Below are 22,773 nucleotides of genomic sequence, written 5' to 3'. Positions count from 1 at the left end.
CGATTAATCGCCGGGGGCGAACGGGTTATTAGTTGATAGCGCTATTAGGTTTGACAACCTCACACCGTGACCGGGGGAGATCGGGCGTGAACTAGTAGACCTTGCAACATGGTCAATGACGATAGACATTGACTCGGGGCACGAATATTTATATTCCGTCAACAGTTTCGGTATCTACAGTTTAGTGAGCTTACAGATGGGGTAGCTCCCCACAACGTGATTATAAATGCTTTATCTAAACAACTTAAGTTTTTGGTAAACTAAAACTGGACAACTAGTGAACTCACTCAGCATTATTGTTGACCCCTTATTGCATGCCTTGCAGGTAACCAGTGACTCAGGAGCTGCTGCTTGGGGATGTGTAGTGTTCGTCAAACCCGTGTATTGGGTGAATTATTTTGAACTCAGAACTATCTTTAAAACTACTTTGGTTATGCTTCCGCTGTTTTGTTAAACTAATTATCAAACTTAAACTCCGATGTTGTTAACTATTTTGGATATTAAATATTTCTACTATTAATTCAACGCTCAGTATAATTGGTGGCTGGATCCTGGTCAGTCACGCCCTCGAAGCGGGTGTTATCCGCAGGTGGATTTTGGGGGTGTGACAGGTATGAGATTAGTTTTAAAAATTTTTGCGGGTATGGGATTAGGTGATACCCGATCCGATTACCCAAAACCACATACCCGTTTACTTGAACTATATACCCGATCATATACCTAGATTTTTTAATTTTTATTTTTATTTTCCATTAGCTCTTGTCTATTACTATTCTGTGAAAATTTTCCTAGTATATGTATTTGATAATTGTATTTATATTTTGTATACTGTGACGTATATACATATAAGTGTATAAGTATTATAAAGTTATTATTAATTTATGATAAAATGTATATTATGTAAGCTACGTTTTTAATTTATGATAGTTGTATAAATAAAATATATAATAATTATAATAGTAAAAAAATGAATTTGGAAACCCCAACGTAAATCTTTTAACAAAGAGTTAACTGTCATTTTTGTCCCTATGGTTTGTCTAATTATGTTAGTTTAGACCAAATTTTAAATTTGTATCATTTTCGTCCCTGACATTCTTAAAACATGTCAGTTTCATCCGAAAAACTAAGGTTGAATCGAATGATTGGACAAACCACATTGACGAAAATGGCAGTTAACTCATGTTTTTTTGGACGGGACTGACATGTTTCAAGAAAATGTCAGGGACGGAAATGGTACAAATTTGAAATTTGGTCTAAATTGGCATAATTGGACAAACTACAGGGACGAAAATAGCAGTTAACTCTTTAACAAATTAATGAGTGTACCCGATACCTGACAAATACCCAACGGGTATTGGGTCTGCTATTGGACACGATTTTACAAGCGGGTATGGGTATGAGATTACCAATACTCAACCCGAACCCGACCCATTGTCATCCTTATCAGAGAATCGGGTTTGGGACTAGTTTTTATTTTCTAACAGGTTTGGGACGAGGTTGGGATTTATTGGTATACCCGTTTACCCGACCCGATTAGTTACCCGATATAATTTCTTTTATATTTTTAAAGAGTGAATTTCAAGTTTTGTCCTTTATCTTTAGGCCACTTTGCAAGTTTTGTCCTTTATGTTTAAATTTGACGAGTTTTGTCCTTTATGTTTAAAAATCAAGCACGTTTTGTCCTTTATGCTTGATTTTTAAGGACAAAACGTGCTTGATTTTTTAAACATAAAGGACAAAACGTGTTTGATTTTTAAACATAAAGGGTAAAACGTGCTTGATTTTTAAACATAAAGGACAAAACTTGTTAAATTTAAACATAAAGGACAAAACTTGCAAAGTGGCCTAAAGATAAAGAACAAAACTTGAAATTCACTCATTTTTAAATATGTATATATATGATACATCCATTTTTTATACATATAGGTATTTTATTTCGTATACATTGTAGTTATTTGGTATATTTTTATAGTAATAATAATAAATGTAATTGATTAGTAGTTACCTAATGGGTTTTCGGTCGAGTATACCCAACGGATAATTTTTTTTAAATTAACTAGTTTACCCGAAACCTGCAGGTACACGCTATGGGTATTTACCCGCTAGAAACCCGACAAGTTTAGGACAAGCTTATCTAACCGGGTTTGGGTTTGGGATTACCTAAACTCGTCCCAAACCCGACCCATTGCCATCCGTAGTACTCAGAGAGTACTCGGACATGTTAAACTATAAAGAAATTAGTTTTTGGAAATTAAATATATGTCAAGTAATATAAATTTATTAATATTTATAACAAAATACGTGAAAATCATATACATTTTTTGATATAATAGGAACAGAAATTATGTTTTATTTTTTTTTTAAATCAAAGTCAGGCCCGAGTTGACCTACCAGATCTGATTCTGACTGAGTTTGACTGCGTTTGATCGATTACGAATAATTAGGCGGAGTTGAAGAAAGTCACATCGGCAGCCTACCTTGAAGCGGTTATTGATCATATATACTCTTTTTGAGTTCAATTAACTATTTCATTTCAAACAAGGTAATTAAGCCACTAAAGCATGGTGTACCAACTACGAATATGTTTCTATCTTTACATACATACATGATACACCCATGGTTGTAAGTAAAACAAGGTCATTATGAATATGCCATTGTAATCAACAACTTATAATACATGATACACCCATGGTTGTAAAACAAGGTTTATGAATATGCCACTGCAATCAACAACTTTTAATAAATGTCACATTGTGATATGATCAATATCTTGATACAGATTTCCAGCTCATTATATATTATATATATAAAGCATTACATTGGTGAATGCAAATGTGTAAAAAAGAATGCCACCAACTTGTACTTCTTGTGAACCAATAATAAAAGTATAGTCAGGTATGACTTCCAATGCATGAGGTACAAGTAATAACAGCAAAGATATGAAACCTTTGACCATTCTAGCTGTAACTAGGTATATAGTTTATCATCATCCCAGTGATACCTCCCCCATTTGATGGCCATTGGTGTCTTCAGCCAACTTCTCCTGTAGTTTCAGATAGTTAGTTATAGCGAAAACGAGTTGCAAACAATCAAACAATATTTTTCCTTTTCTACCCTCGATCTAACTCTACAAACAAATTTCAAAAGTAGGCCTGTAAACGAACCGAACGTTCATGAACTGTTCGTGAACTTGTTCGGCGAGAAGTTCGTTTATTTAATAAACGAACGAACATGAACATGCGTGTTGTTCCTTCATTTATGTTCGTGAACGTCCAGTAATAAAAATGCGCCTTCCAATAGAACTTATCGTAACTAATCAATAAGTTATATAAAAAAGCTACTTTTTGTCCGTTTATGTTTGGCCATTTATGTTCATTTGTAGTGTTACATATTTGTTAAATTATGTCTGCTTAAGTTTGTTTGTTTATGTTCGTGAACTGTACGTTTAGGTTTTAAACGAACGAACATGAACATACCCATTTTCTTAACGAACAAACAATTTGTTCGATTATATGTTCGTGTTCAGTTAAAGTTAAATGAACGAACATGAACACGAACATGCCTTTGTTCGTGTTCGTTCAGTTCGTTTACAGGCCTATTTAAAAGTACATTGCTTGCAAGGGTAAAAATGGAACCACTGTAAAGTCTATAATTACAACCGCCTATATGTAGCAAAACCGTAAATAGTTAAACGGCTTGCTTGATTTGTAACATTTTACAAACTGGAACAAAAACACACAACTACAAACTGAGCATTTTTGTTAACGGATGTAAAAACGAACCTTGTTCTTGTCGAGCCACCCAAGTCCAAACGGTCTAGATAACAGACTGACTTTTCTTGCACGCGTATCTTGTGAGAGCTCTTGATTTGTTCTGGAGGATGGAGTGTGTAACATAATTAAATAACAAAGTTTACTTTTTTTTTTACCATTTTAACCCTGACATAAGTTATAAAAGGAAGTACCTTGGGGAAGACGGTGCTTTATGTTGGCCAGATTGGTACTGCAACGTAGCCTCCAACATCGATTCTGCCATAACGAGTCTCTCCTCCATTTCAGCAAGGGAACAAGTTGCTGCTTCGTATTTTTCCTGCAAAATTTTAATATTATGTCCTGTAGTTTCATTTTGTGGGTCCCGTCTATATAGTTGAATTGATTAGCAAAAAATGAATATATAACTGAAGAACAGAAAATCTACTTTAAAATTTCTTCTATAAAAAAATGATTTGTATTTGGTAAACAAACCTGAAGCATGTTAACGGCATATCTCTGGGCTGCAGCATCTTGCTCGGCATATACACGAGCATCTTCCGTTGCCCTTTGTTCTTGCTCTACTCTCATCAGAACCTTCAAAATAATAATTAAGTATTTACTATAAAGCAAACACACAACTAGATACACACACACACACACACATATATATATATAGAGAGAGAGAGAGAGAGTAATTATACTACATCATCATCATCATACTCAGTAAATCACACCAATAGCAAAGCTAAGGTAGGGTCTGAGTAGGGTAAGATGTAGACAGCCTTACCTCTACCCCGTAGGAATAGAGAGGCTGCTTCCAGTGAGACCCCCGGCTCGATAGTAGTTTTGCATCAAGCCTTGGACATAAGGCACATAACACTCAGCAATTGAGACAACTGCCGATTAGTGCATGTACCCCCTTGTCTTTCGGCTATCAACGCCACCACATGATGCATGATTAACCATCCCCCTCTTTTAACGTTATTTTCACGAAATTAGTAAAATAACGTTAAAATTAGTGCACTTTCACTTTTGCCCCCCCGAGCGCCCACACATATATACATATATACTACATGAAGCGTAAACTGAAACAAACCTGAAGCATGGCATTCTCCTGTTCCTGTTTGCAAGCAAGGGCCTGCTGTAGCTCAGCAACATCTCTCTCTAATTGTTCAACCTATAAACCATTACCAATGTTAAACCTTTTTCATGAACTTATTCTTCACTAGACAATATACATACACCTCGAAAAGCTTTTAGATCATGGACCACTAGTACTTTTTTAACAATCTCGTGATGTTTAATTAAAACTGGTTTATAAAGTTTCAAGCATACCTTTGCACTCAATTGGCGTCGGTTATCCTGTTTGACCATCTCCATTAGAGCAATTTCCAACTCCTCAGCTCTTTATATTAAAAGAAATAAGTGAACGTTAAACCTCAACGTCCAAACAATTTCATTCTATTTATATAATTTGAGAAGAAATCATGGGTCCCATTTGCTTGATGTAAGAATTGAGTGTGGGACCCACAAAGCGGAGAAAGGAAGTAAAAAATGTATAAACGAGAAGTGTCTTATTTTTCAAATTCATTTGTTGTACACAACTAGGTCTATACTTCCGTGCGCGTTGCGCACGGGACCGCTGAGAAAAACAAAAAAAGAAAATGTAGAAAAAAACACTAAACGATAACCGAAAGAAAATCAACCAAAATTTTTTTATGGTAATGATATTGGTCGTATGAAACCCGTTGTCAGAGATGAGCAAATGGTACTGGATGCTGGTACCGAATTTCCCGAACCGAAAGATCATAAGTACCAATTTGGTACTGACTTTTGGCGTTCTTGGTTACGGTTCGCTACCGGTTTTTACCTTCATATACCAGTACTGTAACCCGTATTTTCGGTACCAGTACCGATTTGGTATCGTTTGGCACCGAGCCCATCCCTACCCCTGAATCTAAAAAAAATCATTAAAAGTTCAAGAAAATCAACAAAAAAAAAAAACGTTGTACGATACCATTGTCTGTACGGTACCAATGATCAGGGATGAACAAATGGTACTGGGTAGCAGCACCGAATTTGCCGAACTAAAATATTTTCAATATCAACTCGGTACCGACTTTTGGCATTTTCTGTACAGGCTGGTGCTGGTTTTTACCTTCATATACCGATACCGAACAAGATTGTACCGCTATTTTCGATACCGGTTAACACCAAGCTTATCCCAACCCGTGATACTAAATAAATCATTAAATTAAAGTTAAAAGTAAAGAAAAGAATTATTATTATAATAATTATTATATTAATATATTATTATAATATATTAAAATCACTATTCATTTCATTTGGTTTATTAATATATAGTAATAATAATTGGTTTATTAATATATAGTAATATATAGTAATTGGTTTATTAATATATAGTAATAATTGTCTTAAACTAGTTTAGATAAGCTAATACTGAAAAAACCCGGAAGATATATTAAACAAATTGTTTTTGTTGTATTAACCTGAGTGTCGAAGATCGTTTTTCCTCTAGTACCAAGCACAACTCGTTCTTTAAGCACAAGATCTACACAGAAATTTGGGAGCCATCAGATATACATAGCTATGATCGGCAAAAACATAGCTGTGATCACTAATGAAAAAAAATTAAAAACTATTTATTTGTGGTTGAGAAGTAACAAGAAAACCATATAATAACTAGGGGTGTGAATTTCTCACACGACATGAACCTAACACGAAATTCGCGGGTTTGGGTTTAGTATAAACGGGTTCGAGTCAGTTTCAGGTTGAACCTGTGAACCTGTTTAGCTAAATGGTTTGGGTTTGTGTCAACCCGGTCGGGTTGGCGGGTTGACCCGTTTAACCCATTTATATTTGTTTTTATCTTTTACAATATGTTTTATGTCAAATTAAATTGGGTGAATATTTTATGCCATAATTATAACTTAAAAAGATAAATTGATAAGATTTTATAATGAAAATGTAATTGTACTATATACATTTGTGTTTTTTGTAGTAAAATTTAATTTTAATATACTATTTGCATAGAAAACTAAAAGATACAAAAAAATCGGGTTGAATGGGTTGTGTTCGGGTTAACCCGCGAATATTCGGGTCGTGTTCGGGTTCATATGTGAGACGATTTTTGGGTTCGGGTCGGGTTTGAGAGACTGTGGAACCTGTTCTTGAAGATCTGAAGCAGAATCAATCTCCGCATCCGCTGATACGCCTAAATACGGTTCATCGCCATTGGAAGACTCAGAATTCATCCTCGACAATTCACCATTTGACATTTTTCCCCCTGTATGGTCCACTTTATCTTCTTTGGAACCACACAACATCCGAAGTCCCTTTAATCTTTCCTCTAGCGCCGCTTTTACAGTTGGTCTATGTTTATTTCGCAAAACTTTCAATCTAGACTCGTTTACATTATGATAACCCATGCAAGCGGTCAACACAAGTTGACTACTATCGAACGTTGATCCAGCCAGTGACTGCAGCAATGTGATGGCATCTCCAGCATCTTTCGTTGTAACTAACGCGGGTCCTACACGATGATACTGAACGAACGTAAGTTGCGATCTCTAACTGATTTTAAAAACAGATAAAAAAGAAAGATAGTCAGATACCATACAACTCCATCAAAGCAAGGGCTGTTCGAAACAGCATAACACGGTTTCCATGAAATAAAAGCACATCCCAGACTCTAAGAACTGCAATCATAATAAGTAAAAGTGCTTAACTTCCCGTACTTATAGTTTTCATAGAGTAAAATGCCATTTTCGTCCCAGAGGTTTGGCCAGTTTTTCGACTTTCGTCCAAAGGTTTGTTTTTCTGCATATCGATCCAAAAGGTATGAAATCTTGCCATTTTCATCCGACTCGTTAACTTCATCCATTTTTCTCCGTTAAGTCAGAGGTATCTCCGTCTTTTTTGCTACTTAAAGGGCAATTCGGTCTTTTTCACTTTATGTGAAAAGACTGAATACCCCTGAAAAAGACTGAATTGCCCTTTAAGTTAACAAAAAAGACGGAGATACCCCTGACTTAACGGAGAAAATGGATGGAGTAATTGAGTCGGATGAAAATGGCAAGATTTCAAACCTTTTGGATCCAGATGCGGAAAAACAAACATTTGGACGAAAGTCGCATAACTGGCCAACCTAAGGGACGAAAATGGCCTTTTACTCTTTATAATAATATATAAATAAAATCTGGTAGATGAAACATAAAACTAACTAACCACTTTCCCAGGGAAGCATATTCATAAATATCGAAAGGAACCACGGTCCAGAGACCCAGGCTACTTGCACCCCGAGGTAATCTAGATGATTAACTGCATCAAGTGATTAGATGACATCAGCAAGGGAAAAATATATTTGTAGTGTAGTATGGAAATGTCAATATTAAATAAAAACAAACCAAGTTTAGGAAACCGCTCACGCACCAACTCCTCAAACACAAGTTGATCAACCTGGCGATATATGACCGATAAATATTTTGAACTTAAAATATGATTAAGAGACAAAAAAAGATACGTATAACAAGTTAACAACTACCTGAGACTCGATCATTTCCTCTGAATAATAGCCCTCGAAATAATCATCAAGAATTCCCAACAAAGCCCTAAGATCAAATTATAATATGAGCCGTTTAACATCACAATAAGCTTTTTGAGTTATGCAAGTTGCACGAACTAGCAAAAAGTAAGCATTTATTGTTGAGAATACCGAGAAGCTTAAACCTACCAGAAGGCATTTTCTTCAGGCATCAGCAGCAGTAACAATCCAGCAAAGAAATTCATGGCCTATATATCCAGAAAATTATCAAATTACCAAGTACCCTGATTACAATAACATGAATATATGACTAGAAATTATATTCATTTGCTTGAAATCATAGTTACATGGTTCGCAGAGTTCGATGGAAGAGGTACGAATTTCGTTTTGGATCGCACATTCCGGGTTCGGTTTCCGATCGAGTTTAACTGCCACATCGTACCACAATATATGGTACATTGTACCGGAGCGATCCGAAATGAAACCCCCCCCCCCCCCCGAACCGAATTATAAGGACCTAATGAATTGCGATCTCGTTCCACATTCCCGTACCGGAGCGTATCGCGAACCATGTGACTAAGGCTTGAAATCCAAATAAAACTTACAAAACATAGGTGTTGCATGAAAATTTATGTACCTGACAGTAACCAACCAAGGGATTATGTCTAGCATATGCAGTCAGTAAACGTCTCAAAGCATTTCTACCGTCGCCATCTAATGCAGGATGACCTGGAAACGTTCGAGGCAAGTCCTGCATAAGAACATTATATAATTATATATAATTAGGAATGCCAATAAAGTAATGTCATAAATTAGTTTATATGATCACCTTCTCAATCTGCCCTTTCCATTTCTCAGATAAGCATACAGGTGCGGTAGTTGATGTCTTACTATTATCATTATTTGTATCAGAATCCAAAAGATTTTGATAATATTTTGGAATGTGGCGTGCCTTCACACCCACAAATGCTTGCCAGAGCTGCAAGAAGTGGTGAATACTATTAAATCAGTATCCTTTTTTAAAGTAGAGATGGCATGTTCAATCTCCAACAGGTCAAACGTGTAAACTTTTTAAGGAAACGGGCCAAAAGTCCACCAAAGTGTAGTTTTTACGTCTTACACCTCCTAAATCATTTTGTTCAAAAGCTTAGATAATTACTAAAAAATACCATTGTTGAGATCATACTCAACACACTTAACTATTTACAATATACATATAAGGTATGAAACCCATGTTAGGGAGAAAACCCTGGAAACTCATACGTAACAATTTTTTATTTTATTTTATTTTTTTATTTTTTTGAAAAAAGTAACACGTATAACGTAATATACATGTTTTAAGCGTTTTGAGCCAAAAAAAAGAAAATCAAAAAAGTGCCGAGAGAATTTTTGTTTTTTTTCCAGTTTTGTGTAACATATGTAACAGATGTGTTACGCACTGTTACACAAAACTTGTTTTTTTCTTTTTTTTTTGAAATGGCTCGGCACTTTTTTTTGGTGCAAACCCCTTAAAAACATGTATATTACACGTGTTGATTTTTTCCAAAAAAAAAAAATTGTTACATAGGAGTTTCCTGGGTTTTCTCCCTAACAGTGTGTATTACATGTGTTATATATACACAGTGTGTGTCGGGTCAACCCACCTGTTTGGATTCATAACAATAAAAAATAACCTGTTTTGGCCGGTTACCCACCTGACCCACCCATTTTACCACCTATATTTAAAAATGACACCAATACAGGAATCAAAATGCATACACACAGCTTACCTCTCCTCTAAGAGCCATTGGAACTCCCCCCTGAACAAGGCATTCCAACTCTTCTTTCCAAGGAACCGACGATTCTATATACGCAGTTTGGTTATTTAAACCATCACTTGACAGAACATTCTGAGCTGGGTCTGATTCTGACCTCTCCAAATCGTAAAATTCTTCTTCTGAATCCTCTTCATTACATGCTTTTACAAGATCAATCTTCTTTCTAACACGGGCATTCATCATATCCTCGATGACTCGAAGAGATGGTCTAATATGAGACCATATTTGTTCATTTTGATCAGGTTTCTTGTCACTCGATTCATCTCCGTTTGTGGCGTTAGTTTCCTCTGTATGTAAGCCAGTATCAGATAATTGAGCCGACTCTGATTGTCGTTGAAGAAAATCCTTCCACCTATCAGATCGTTCCTCTTCTTCCTCCTAAATCCATGAAAATGTACAGATTCGGTGTTTACATTATAAAGGATTGTTATCAGATGAATTTATTCTTGAATATTCCTCCGTATGTAATGTAATACCTTGTATATTCTTGAATATTCACGGTATCTCTGTACATGTTGTGGTCTCACTGCAAAACCATAAGCATCTCTGTCCAAACAACACCAAAAGCAGCTCAAATTCATACAACTTTCGATCATAAAATCAACTTTAAAGTAAGCAAGTTAGCCAACGAACACTTAAAAAACCAAACTACAAACACTAATTTAAATGGCATTGAACCCAAATGGACACCCGACATCTAAAGATTGCTGACAAAATAATGCTCGAAAGAAACTCGGTTCTCAAAAGCTCACACGATTACACCACAACTCTAGTCACCAACGTCATTGTCGAGATAAATGTGATGAAGTTTATGTAGAAAAATGTATGCTCAACACATTTTTAGCATTCAAAACTGCAGGTTTGGTTTCATATACAAAGAATATAACTTTAAATCTCATGTATATTATAGAAAATATATTAATATTAGTTAGAGCATCCGGACCGGTCTTCTTAGGGTTTATGTAACAATGTTTAGCATAACTAAAAGAACCGATTCGATTAGGTTTCGTTTGTAATTATCTCCATCTTCATTCATTGTAATCTTATAAACAGAATTCTAATTAAAATCAACATTCATAGCAGCAAATTGATAGATTAAAATTCATTGATTCCTTCAGTCACTAACATGAATAATCCTTAAAATTTAAAATTCTCATAGGTCCTAATGTCAAACAAACACTCTGTCTGTATGCAAGTAAGTTGTTGATGATACAGATCCAAAATAAGCGAGTGAAATGCGGTGCAATGCCCTAATAATAATAATACGGATGCAAATTAAGTGAGAGAATTAATAATAATAATAATAATAATAATACCTACCTCTTGTGTTCGATATTGACTAGGGTAGAAGGCTTCAAAATCGGTGATTTGGCCGCCATTGTAGGAGATGGATCTGTTTCAATAATTGAATTGAAGCAGCTTGATTTTGGGCGGATAACTAGTGTGAGTGAGTGATTCTTCTACTCACAGCTTCTAACAACTCCAAAGTAAAAGTAAGAGAGAGAGAGAGTGTGTGTGTGGTGGAAGGAAGCATTGGCCGGAAGTCACGCGGAGAAGCCCTCACGTCGTCGCCACAAATGGTGGTGGTGCTGGTTTTATTATTACAAATGGAGGTGAACTTCTTTATTGCTGTCATCCATAAACATACTAGTTGTGTCGGGTACATTAACATTATTAGAGCGTGTGTAATGGAGTGTTTTCCATAAAAAAATTTCAAAATTAACGTCCTATAACACCTTATAACCCACTACACCAGGCGTTATAGGGCGTTTTAAATCAAAAAAATTGTTCCCGGTGTTTAAATTAAAACGCTTAATCGAAAACCAACAACCAATCAAACGGCTAGTTTGATTTAATTTTTTTTAAACCTATTATATATATATATATATATATATATATATATATATATATATATATATATATATAAACAACCAAAACTCATCCATTTTCAACAAAAACAATCTCAAAACCTCTCTAAAAAATCCCACCATTTTTAAAAAAACTTGATGGATTCTCCTAGTTCTTCATCCATGATAAATTTTTACTACAACGAGTATTTTGCGGATGGCGATGGTTCGACCGATGAGGAGCTTGAGCAAGAGGCGGTTACGAGTGCATGTCAACTAGCGGTGCGATATGTCAAGCATTCTCGTCGGCCCCAAGCACAAAAAAATAAAAGAGGCTATGTTGACGAGACCGACGCGCGGCACACGATCGTTTGATGAAAGACTATTTTGACGAGGCGCCGACATTTTCAAACGAATTTTTTAGGCGTCGTTTCCGAATGAGTAAGTGGTTGTTTCTACGCATAGTCAACGACTTGGAAGCCAACTACGATTATTTTAAACAAAAACCGGATGCGAGAGGGGCACTTGGATTTACCGGTATCCAAAAGTGTACGTCGGCATTACGAATCCTTGCTTATGGTAACACTACCGACATCAACGACGAGTATCTAAAAATGGCGGAGAAAACAACACGAGATAGCTTGGAACATTTTTGTCGCGGTATAATTCTTATACTTTACTTTTATTTTTTTTAAACGACGAGTATGCTTAGAATTTTTTTTTTTGAATCTTATGTTTATCTATATTTTTTATAAAGGTATAATTGATGTGTACGGTGCGCGTTATCTTAGAACGCCTACATGGGAGGACCTTCAAAAGATCTACGAGGTACATAATGCCGAGCATGGTTTGCCTGGTATGATCGGGAGCATAGATTGCATGCATTGGCGTTGGGATAACTGCCCGACTGCATGGCGAGGCCAACACACACGTGGTGACCAAAAAGGACCCACTATTATTCTTCAGGCGGTTGCTTCACGGGACCTTTGGGTTTGGTCGGCTTACTTTGGCGTGGTCGGGTTAATGGTTGATTTGGTACACCACGCATGGTCGGTTCGGTACGTACCACCTGAGGGAGAGGAAGAAACGGAGGACGAGGAAGACGAAGTTGGCGAGGGTGAAGAAAGCGAAGACGAAAACTAGTGTTTTTTTTTTAATTTAATCGGATGTTTTTTTTTATTTCTAGTATTGTATTTTTTTTTTATTTAATGAAGTATTTAAGTTTAAAAAAAAAATTGAGAAATGATTGAATGGGGGTTATTGGCATAATGCCCCACTACGCCACTTTTGCTATAATGTCCCCTTGCTGACTAGGACGCCATGTGTCGGATAATGCCCCATGGTGGGGGCATTATAAGGTGTTACCACTACACATGGTCTTACAAATTCTATCTAATTATAATTCTATGTACGAACCAAGGTTTTAAGAAAACCGGTTGAATCGGGTAAATCGGATGCTGAATGCTTGGTCGGGATGAATCATACCGGTAAAATAAGAAAACAGTAAAAAAAAATTGTACTGTCGGTAAATTGGGTTATACCGGTACCGATGTATACCGGGCCAAGGGTTAAAAATTTGAACTTTTAATTTTTATGGGCATAAAAAAGGTGACTACTTACCTTCTTAGTAAAAGTGTAAAACCTAACGCACAATTGGCAATCCACATCGATCAAACTTTTTCCGCAGTCAAAGATTTTTACCTTCTTTTGACTTTTGTTCAATCACTCACGTTGAAAATTGTTATAGTGTTTGCTAATTGCTATATAATAGATATTTAGGGTGGGGTTCGGCTACAAAGTCCATTTTTCCTACAAAGTGTACAAAGTCATAAAACACCACAATTTCAGTCATAAAACACACTCAAAACTCATAAATAACAGAGTGAAGATCAATAAAACACAATATCCAAACCCTAACAGTCCATTTAAACACACCATTGTAGAACTATGAATATAAAACACAATATGATAATCAACATAAAACACAGTAATGTTAGCCGTTCGCTAATCAAAGCCTTATCATCCAAAACACAACACAAAACCCACAAATATGGCGTTTTAGTAATCTTGGCTTTGTTATTTTGGGTTTTGAATGTGTTTTATGGTTAACATGATGGTGTTTTATGACTTTTTACACTTTGTAGGAAAAATGGACTTTGTAGCCAACTCTCACCCTAGATATTTAATCATGAACTTTTGGATAGTTTTTTATATTGAATTAACTTTTGAAATATCTTTTTTTTTATTATGGAAGGATGTAGTTTTGGAATATTTTTTGAGTCGAAATTATATTTTATGGATTTATAGGGTTCATTAGTCAACACGGTTGAAACGTCCGGTACAATCCGGTTGAACCATTTCTGAGTTTATCCCGATATGATTGAAAAACCGGTTGTTGAAACATTGGTATGAACTACAAAAGTTAAAATCATCATGTTGTATGACCTAAACCTATTACTTGCTTGCATCCATAGCTTGGGGTAGGGATGAGCATTTGGGATTTGGTATTAGTATCAAACCGGTATCGTATCGGTACCGATTCAATACCCATACTAACTTTAACGTGTATTAATTAAGGCTCATAAATCTTTGTTTCGCTGGTTGCTTATAAGAAGCCACGGTTTACTAACACAAGATCTTTTAAATCATAGAATGTTTACCCAAAAATCGACTATAGTATAATTACCAACCACAAAAACATGTATTAATATTTAATTACTATTAATTAGCAACATGTTTGCGTAGATGGTACAATTACATGTAAATATAATAAGGCTAAGGCACAACACGACTGCGATAAAAAATGTAACGTCGTACACTTGTACCATCATAGCCAACAAATCCAATCAATACGAACATTCTTAGGTGAACACAAAGCCATTTTTTATCAAAACCTTAGCCCCTGAAAATATATAGCCAAAACAAACCATGCACCAAAATAAAGCCTATCCATAGCTTCAATATGAAGCCAATCCACAGCTACCAAATAAAGCACGTAACAAATGATCCAAACAGAGAATAAGGCTTCAAAATGAATCCTCAACTACTAAACCCCAATTTATGTAGCAACACAAATTACAACTTGTTGGGTTTTATAAGATCTACTGATGATGAAAGCCAAAACATAAGGGAAACATCTTCCCTGCCTGATAGAACAAGTCGAAATACTATTACAAGTCCAGAAGTTCCCCCTGAAGGCTTCCCAAACTACTGGAACAAAACTACTGATCAAACAAATATAAAAACAAAGTACAAAGTGCTGGAATGAAAAGTGTCGTTCAACATATCAACAGTTAAGTCAACAAAGTCAAGGCTGAAGACTAAAAGACCAAGTCAACAAGTCAATACAAGACCAGAAGTACTGGGTTTCAAAGTGCTGGAATCCTTCCAACAGTTTTGAGAATCCAACTGTTTTCTCCTTTGTTAGCAGTAGTTTCAATGTAATAGTATATATGGTAACTACCTAGCAGTTTTGTTAACTGCTGACAGTTACACTAATTAATAGGTCGTTTAGGGTCGTTTTCATGGTGACGTCACCCGCAGTTCTTTCTTCCTATATATAGTTCTTCTCTGTCAATGTATCAGTTAACACGTAGAGCCAAAAAGGCAGAAGAACTATATGAGAGAGAGTGCACCTGGTGAGGGGGAGTACCTTTAACTGTTTGATTGTATTGTAAACATATTGAATCTAATGAATCATTCTGTAATCATTCTCAAATGTGTTGTATTAATAATGATGCATTTCTTATCACCTTTTGATTGATTTTCTTAATTGATTTAAATTGTTTTATAAAAAATACACACTATCATACACTCTCACATCCAACACAAGCAAATAAGCCTAGTTTAGAAACCCACAATGCACAAACAAACACTAAAGCCAATGGTACAAACAAATGGTAGAGATGCATGCAAATATAATTAGGCTCACACACGTCACGGCTGCATTGAAAATGCCATGCCATATGACATGTATCATCAAAGCCAATAAACCCAATCAATATGACCATTCTCGGATGAACATAAAGCCATGAAAACATGCAGCCAAAACAAACCATGCACAAAAATGAAGCCAATCCTGAAGCCTATCCACAACTTCAAAATGAAGCCAACTTACAAACAAATAAGCCTTAGACACAGGCTACAACTTCATAAACAAACACCAAAGCGCATGGTATAAACAACACTACACAAGTATGTTGCTAATTAGTAGTATAGAAAACCACATAATCAGTCCGAAGACATGTACAAAAAACCAAAGCTCGAAAAGCCTGAGTCGGATGCAACAAAGTGTCGAGCCAAAGATTAAAGCATCATCATAGAGCATAGAATCAATCCGAAGGTACCCAAAAAGGAAGCTCAGTCAGTCGGCAACAAAGTACCAACCCAAAATCAAGGCGCCATCATAGCCACGCTCTCAACAGATTTCTGATGACCAGACATGCATCATCATCATAGATACAACCCAACTTCAAAATCCATCAACACTAACAAATAAACCAAAAAACCATACAGAAACAAAGCTCGTAAATAGTCTTCGATGAACAAAGGCGTGTCATCTTCATCGACACCAAGTTGGCGATAAACACCCACCTACAAACACCGTCAACAACTACCCAAAAAAATAGTCGCAATAAAGCAACCGTCAGACGCACATGCAAAAATCCGATTAGGGTTCCCAAGTAAAGGAACCCATTTAAAAAAAACAATCATATTAACATATACCGCAAAAAAAAAAAAAAAAAAAAAAAAACCCCATGCAAGTACATCAAAAACAAATTCGGAAAACAAACATCTTTAACGAAGCACAAATGGCTCACTAAGGCGACCAGAAAAACAATCAGCCACCCAAAAAGCAAACATCACAAACCCCCAAATCCGCCAGTCAAAGAAACCAAACTAAACCATGCTCGTAAAACTAAACCAAGGCATGCCAGTAACAAAAACGCCAACAAAACAACGAAGCTACGGTGGCGAAGCGGTGGTTCGGCGGTGGCCGGAAGGCGGAGCAGGCAACATACCGCAGAGAGAGACAGTGAGGCTTCAAAATGAAGCCTCGCAAACTAAACCCAAATTTATATACCAACCAAAAACACAACCAAATAAGCCTAGTTTACAACTGGCTATTGACCATTTTCGTTAATCGGAAACCCAAAATATTCTACGATTACAACTGAGAATTTGCTGGAATTATATAGTATCATGCATATTTATTTATTCTTTAACTCATGCCATGTTTATGGCGGAATTAGATGGTTCGACCAAATTTATTTTTTACTAGATATCCAGCACACAAGTACACAACATAAGTACATAATTATCTACAAGCCATTTTCGCTTAAAGTGGCCGCTTCGCTTGTCATGAGATCCGAGAGCCTTGATGCTAAACTTTGTTTGGCTGCCGGGGAAACACCATGCTTCCCTATCATCGACTCGAGTATTGCTTCTCCCAGTTTATCACTCTCTAACACCGCATTCCCAGTTTCCGGGATACTTCCATCTTTCGAGAAACTTATCTGCGCTTATACAAACATGGAGAAAGTAAAGTCGTAGTTTTGATACGGGTCGATTTTGGTTGTGTTAAACTGCTAATGGTTCAAATGAAAAAAGATCTAAAAGGAGAATGGGTAATGTCAAAAGTGTTGAAAATTGGTTTTAGGAGAATGTGTAAGATGCCAAATTTGACAATTTCAGGAGCAAGAATCTTTCTCTCTTGTGAAAATTCAATATTGGACCATTTAGGAGTTGAAGTTTAGTTTTAAAGAAATTTAAAAGTGTTTGCTTTGAGACAAATATACAGAGACCAAACCGAATAACTTTCTTGGCAATTTTACTTTAATAATTCAAATATAAATTTTGACTTCCAAGTTTTTTATAAAATGAAATTTTACCCTCACTGATGAGAGGTTTATTGTAATTATTAGGAGACATAATTTGATTAAGTTTCTTATATAAATATTCTAATTATATTACTATATATACTTGATTAATAATATAGGGAGAAGATCATGCGAGAACCATGAGAACCGCGAGAACCAATGTGAACACACCAAAAATGCCTAAAAATAGCTAAAAATCACACAAAATTTTTTTAGGGGATGGGGGAGGGGGGTTTAGGTTTTTTCTTAGGTTTTTTGGGGGTTTTAGTTTTTAGCATTTAGCTTTGGGGGGGGGGGGGGGGGGGTTAGGTTTTTTTTAGGTTTTTTTAGCTATTTTAGGTTGTGTTCACATTGGTTCTCAAGGTTCTCACAATAAGGGTGGTTCTCGCATGAGCCCCTCCCTAATAATATATAGGGGGATGGTTCAAATGAAAACCACTTTTATTGTGAAAACTCGAAAACTAACTAAAAAAACCTAAGAAATACACAAATTTTTTTTTTCAATTTTTTTATAAAAATCGCTAGTTTTTTTATATAAAAAAAACTTTTTTTTTCAGAAAAAAAAATAATAAATAAATTTGTAGTGCACATGTGTGATATTACACATGTGCACTACAAATTTTCTTTTTTTTTTTTGAAAAAAAGTTTTTTTTTATATAATTTAAATAGCGAAAATTGGTATGCAAAAAAAAAAAAATTGGTATGTTTTTTTTGGCTTTTTTAGTTAGTTTTCGAGTTTTCACGATAACTAGTGGTTTTCATTTGAACCTTCCCCATAATATATATTATTCTATATGTAGGATTGAACTAACCGTTAGTGATCCAGCAGGTGAAATTGTAAAGAGAATAGAGGAGCCTGGTGGGAAGTTTTGGTCGCTGAAAATCTCTAGAAACTTGTCAATGGTTTTGGCATCTGCGTCTGTATATATCCCGAGTGCTTTCCATACCGCTACACAGTTTTCCGACACCTTCTCAGCGTATTGCTTACCTGTTAATGGTAGGATCATTGTCACCTGAGCAAATTTTTCAAAGGGACCTGCACAGACATAAGGATTATGGTTAGTGTGAAATGTGAATCAACACAAAAGGTGTATAAACATCTTCTTTTCATTATTGTTAAAATTTAGTGTATTTTTTAGGCAAAAAGCTCGATCACACCCCTTGAAAATATAGTTGAACCCTTCATCCGCACCCCCAGAAAAAAAAATTTCTGGGTCTGCCACTGGATATAGACAATTTAAAAATAAAAAAAAAATATTGTAGCTTAATTAAAAGGTATAAAGAAAAACACACATCGAATTGTTATTTTTTTATAACCAAATATACAATATGAGTCGTGTAATATTTAACACAACCCGTCTGGTAGCCGGGCTAGTTAAGACCCATATCTTTCAAAAAAAGAATGTCAATAGTTCACATGTTATGTGCCAAGTATAAAATGTCAACCCTTCCAAATGCCATTATGAAAAAAAAAAAATCTAAATCCGGTCTGGCCCGCTCACTAGCGTAGGGTCGGCTCTGGGTCCCACCGGTAGGAAAACAATGTGGTTGATGATACATATAGTTGAGAAAAAATGATGATAGTTTTCCCAAATGTAAATTTGGTACATTTTTGTCAAAATTTATTGGCTGAATAAAAAGTTCCAAACAAATAATACACAAAGTCATACGCAAACTAATTTAAAAAAAAAAAAAAAAAAACTAGTTAACGCTTTACCAGTAACGATATCCCTGTAAAACTCAACGGAATCCGTTAACTCCTGGGCAGTTTTGCCTTTCCACTTAACGGCAAGTGAAGAAATAGCTTTATCCTCCAAGTACACACCAATACCAGTAAACTTGACGAAATTGCCTTGGATCTCCAAACCTCTCACACCTAGCGCATGACACAAATGAGATTCACACGATTCATCAACAATACATATTAACATTAACAAATAAGCCCAGTGGCGAAGCTTGACCCGAATGACGGGAGGTCGAAAACGTATATACCCAAAAAATTCTATAGAACCGGGGGGTCGAAAACGTATGCACCCAAAAATTTCTATACGAAACTACATATATAACGCTACTGAGCGAAAAGTTCGGGGGGTCGGGCGCCCCCCTTCCCATGATCCCATCTCTACTTGATTAAATAATAATTTTTTTTATTTGAAACCAAAGTTTCTTAGAGATATTAATTTGATTAATATCTTTATTTTATCCAACTTCGAATTTACATCGAGATAGAAGGTAAACGAGCAACAAGCTGCGCCGCTACCCCTTTAAACGAATTATTTATTCGTTTCTTTTTCTTTGTGCTAATAAAATATGGGGTTTCAGAGACGAGGAACAAATAGTGACAGCTTAACTATATCCATGTTAAATTATTGCTCATGTACGACAGATAGCTTAATTTAGGGAATCTAATCATAATGAGATGCCATAAGAACATCCACAATAAAAAAACTATAAAAACACTTAAAAACGCACCTGGTCAACTGCAAAATGATAAAAACAATTGTTCTTAAAAACAACCCTTGTTTTTAAATTTTAGCAACTCAGAGCATTCACATCCAAATAATCAAATTGTGTGTGTGGTGTTTTTAAAATATAAATAGTATAAAAAGTGGTTGTGAGTGGATGAGAGAGAAAATGTTACTGTTCATCTGTATAGTTGGGGGACACTATTCACCCCATATAATTTTTTAATATATTTTGAAAGTGGTTGTGAGTGAAGGAGAGAGAAAAGGTAATGATAAAGGTATAAAAAAATATTATTTAATTGAAAAAGAAGAGAGAAAATATAGTGTTTTTTAGTGTAATTTAGGGTGAAAATATGATGGATTGGATGTGAATGCTCTCATTTACACCATTCAATATCTCTCTCTCTCTCTCTCTCTCTATATATATATATATATATATTATATATTAAAAGTACACGGCCCACCACTGACTTGTTTTTATGTAAAAACAGCCCTAAAAGAACAACCTCTAAAATCAACCATACAATAATAAGAACGAATGATCTGGGAAAAACGTGAAAAAACATTCCCTAAAAACGGGTTATTGTAGATGCTCTAAAGTCTAAGGGTTGTTTGGCTAAGCTTATTTAACTCAAAAAGGACTTTTTGTTAAAAAGACTTATTGACTTATGACTTTTTGAAAAGAAGTTTTTAAAAAAGTGTTTGTATTAGCTTATTGAATGGGAAAAGCCAAAATTACTAAAAAGGACATTTTTCATATTGAAAAGTTGTTTGGTAAGAGGTAAAAAAAAATTGTTTGGTAAGAGGTAAATTTGTAATTGTGTTGAAAAGCTCTAAAAAGTCACAAATTTCTGACTTTTCAAAAATGACTTTTTCTCCCTACTGAAAAGTTGTTTTGAAAAGGACTTTTCAATTAGCCAAACAATATTTTGACTTATTAACTTTTTGAAAAAGTCAATAAGTTGGTTCAAAAAACTTAACCAAACATGCCCTAAGGGGCTGTTTGGCAACTTCTGAATAGTTAAGTGCTGAACCGGTATGGGGTCTGAGCTATTAAGTGCTGAACCAATAAGAGTTCTGAACGATTAAGAGCTAGTATAATGCTTAGTCGTTCAGCGGCAAATGTATGATCAATTCAAATTAGAGTTATTAACCATTCAGACTCGGTATCATGCTTAACAATTAGGCAAAATGTCTTAACCATTCAGATGTCTGCTCGCGAAACAAACAGTCTGAACCATTAAGTGCTAAACCAGCGAGAGGTCTGAACCATTAAGAGTCCGTCTGTTAAGAGATAAACAAAGAGCCCTAAATCTAATCAAGAGTCCAAACCGACATGATTTCTTATGAGCTAATGTTCGGAACTGCTGTTTTGAATAAACATTATCAACACAGCAAGATCTCCATGAGGATTAGCATTCACAATAAAATTCTACACCTATGTGAAAATACAAAAACTAGATGATATATATATATATATATATATAATGAGATTAGAATGTACAAATACCTGCGCCTCCGAGAAAAAAGGTGGCGGAAGCGCCAGGAGGCTTGACGGAAGGTGGAAAGAGGATGGATTCAACCTGGAGACCGGTGGTAGCCATGGCGGTACAGTCGGAAGTAGAAGTTGTGTTTGACTGGCAGTTGTGAGTTGACAGAAGAAGAAGCTATTTATTTATTTATAAACAAAGAATGGGGGTAGATAGATCGTGTGGTAGATAGTCAAGGGGTAGAGGATATTTGCGGTCGAGATTAAAACCTTAGAATATATTATATATATATATTTTTTTTAACTACTAATAATAGTAGGTAAAAATAATAATACAAAAATTAAGTAATTATTGTTTTGCCTCAAGGGCTGGAATCAATGTTTTAAAAATGGATAAATACCGGCCGGTTATACCGGTATTACCGTTTTCAGATGTAAATCTGGTACGAAACACCCCGGTAAATAAGTGAAACGACATAAGGTTTGTATCGGCGGTAAAATCCAGTATACTGGTTTGAAACGTAATACCGATACCGACACAGGGTTATTCTAGTTTGAGTTGATACTTATTTTCAATATATATGTTACTTTATCTTATGTGATTTTTATATATTATGATTATTCGTAACTAAAAGTTCTTATTTAATATTGTATGAAACGAAAATAGTTGATGTATTTAACACTCAAATGGCTTAAACATATCGTACAATTTCATTTAAAAGAGCTTTTTGGAAAATTAAATGATTTTCAATTATCTTTTGGATTATTTTTTATTATGGATTTACTTTTGGATCATGTTTTAATACGTAATCATTCATTTTTTGATTAACTTTTGAGTTAATGTTGTAATTTATGAAATTATAGAGTTAGCTAGTCAACCCGGTTGAACCGCTTGGTACAACCTGGTTCAACCGGTTGAACTATTTTTTAGCCTAATCCGGTTTGATTAAAAAAAGGTTT

General features: G+C 35.3%; 3 protein-coding genes across 3 annotated transcripts; 1 reads left to right on the top strand and 2 right to left on the bottom strand.

Moving 5' to 3' along the window:
* Positions 1-2,705: 2,705 nt before the first annotated feature.
* LOC110913035 (rab GTPase-activating protein 1) lies at positions 2,706-11,771 on the bottom strand. The gene is made up of 18 exons (XM_022157900.2): positions 11,454-11,771; positions 10,610-10,679; positions 10,086-10,511; positions 9,146-9,295; positions 8,954-9,067; positions 8,506-8,564; positions 8,317-8,383; positions 8,180-8,231; positions 8,001-8,093; positions 7,388-7,471; positions 6,938-7,305; positions 6,263-6,324; positions 5,088-5,157; positions 4,849-4,929; positions 4,245-4,346; positions 3,965-4,089; positions 3,783-3,873; positions 2,706-3,043 (listed from the first exon to the last, which is right to left on the bottom strand). The coding sequence occupies exons 1-18, from the start codon at positions 11,510-11,512 to the stop codon at positions 2,987-2,989; spliced, it is 2,130 nt and encodes a 709-aa protein (XP_022013592.1). The 5' UTR covers positions 11,513-11,771; the 3' UTR covers positions 2,706-2,986.
* A 642-nt stretch (positions 11,772-12,413) lies between these two features.
* LOC118487575 lies at positions 12,414-14,344 on the top strand. Its single transcript, XM_035984531.1, has 3 exons — positions 12,414-12,640; positions 12,738-12,970; positions 14,288-14,344. The coding sequence occupies exons 1-3, from the start codon at positions 12,418-12,420 to the stop codon at positions 14,342-14,344; spliced, it is 513 nt and encodes a 170-aa protein (XP_035840424.1). The 5' UTR covers positions 12,414-12,417.
* A 2,739-nt stretch (positions 14,345-17,083) lies between these two features.
* LOC110913037 (chalcone--flavonone isomerase) lies at positions 17,084-21,992 on the bottom strand. The gene is made up of 4 exons (XM_022157901.2): positions 21,835-21,992; positions 19,577-19,735; positions 18,672-18,895; positions 17,084-17,496 (listed from the first exon to the last, which is right to left on the bottom strand). Exons 1-4 carry the CDS (start codon positions 21,926-21,928, stop codon positions 17,302-17,304), a joined length of 672 nt encoding a protein of 223 aa, XP_022013593.1. The 5' UTR covers positions 21,929-21,992; the 3' UTR covers positions 17,084-17,301.
* Positions 21,993-22,773: the final 781 nt, after the last annotated feature.

Source organism: Helianthus annuus, chromosome 15 (assembly GCF_002127325.2).
Source record: "Helianthus annuus cultivar XRQ/B chromosome 15, HanXRQr2.0-SUNRISE, whole genome shotgun sequence".
NCBI classification, from domain to species: domain Eukaryota; kingdom Viridiplantae; phylum Streptophyta; class Magnoliopsida; order Asterales; family Asteraceae; genus Helianthus; species Helianthus annuus.
Note: the sequence above shows the minus strand (reverse complement) of the source record. Positions and strands in the feature narration are given on the sequence as shown.

Excerpts from the sequence above, each read along its gene's own strand:
- LOC118487575 (XM_035984531.1), top strand. The coding sequence starts at position 12,418 with ATGAGTAAGTGGTTGTTTCTACGCATAGTCAACGACTTGGAAGCCAAC. Across the intron at positions 12,641-12,737 it reads CTTGGAACATTTTTGTCGCG|GTATAATTGATGTGTACGGT; the intron begins GTATAATTCTTA and ends TTTTTTATAAAG. Across the intron at positions 12,971-14,287 it reads TTGCTTCACGGGACCTTTGG|GGTTCATTAGTCAACACGGT; the intron begins GTTTGGTCGGCT and ends ATGGATTTATAG.
- LOC110913037 (XM_022157901.2), bottom strand. The coding sequence starts at position 21,928 with ATGGCTACCACCGGTCTCCAGGTTGAATCCATCCTCTTTCCACCTTCC. Across the intron at positions 19,736-21,834 it reads CTTTTTTCTCGGAGGCGCAG|GTGTGAGAGGTTTGGAGATC; the intron begins GTATTTGTACAT and ends GTCATGCGCTAG. Across the intron at positions 17,497-18,671 it reads CACCTGCTGGATCACTAACG|ATAAGTTTCTCGAAAGATGG; the intron begins GTTAGTTCAATC and ends GTATAAGCGCAG.
- LOC110913035 (XM_022157900.2), bottom strand. The coding sequence starts at position 11,512 with ATGGCGGCCAAATCACCGATTTTGAAGCCTTCTACCCTAGTCAATATC. Across the intron at positions 6,325-6,937 it reads CTTCAGATCTTCAAGAACAG|ATCTTGTGCTTAAAGAACGA; the intron begins GTTCCACAGTCT and ends ATTTCTGTGTAG. Across the intron at positions 3,044-3,782 it reads GGTGGCTCGACAAGAACAAG|GAGAAGTTGGCTGAAGACAC; the intron begins GTTCGTTTTTAC and ends CTGAAACTACAG.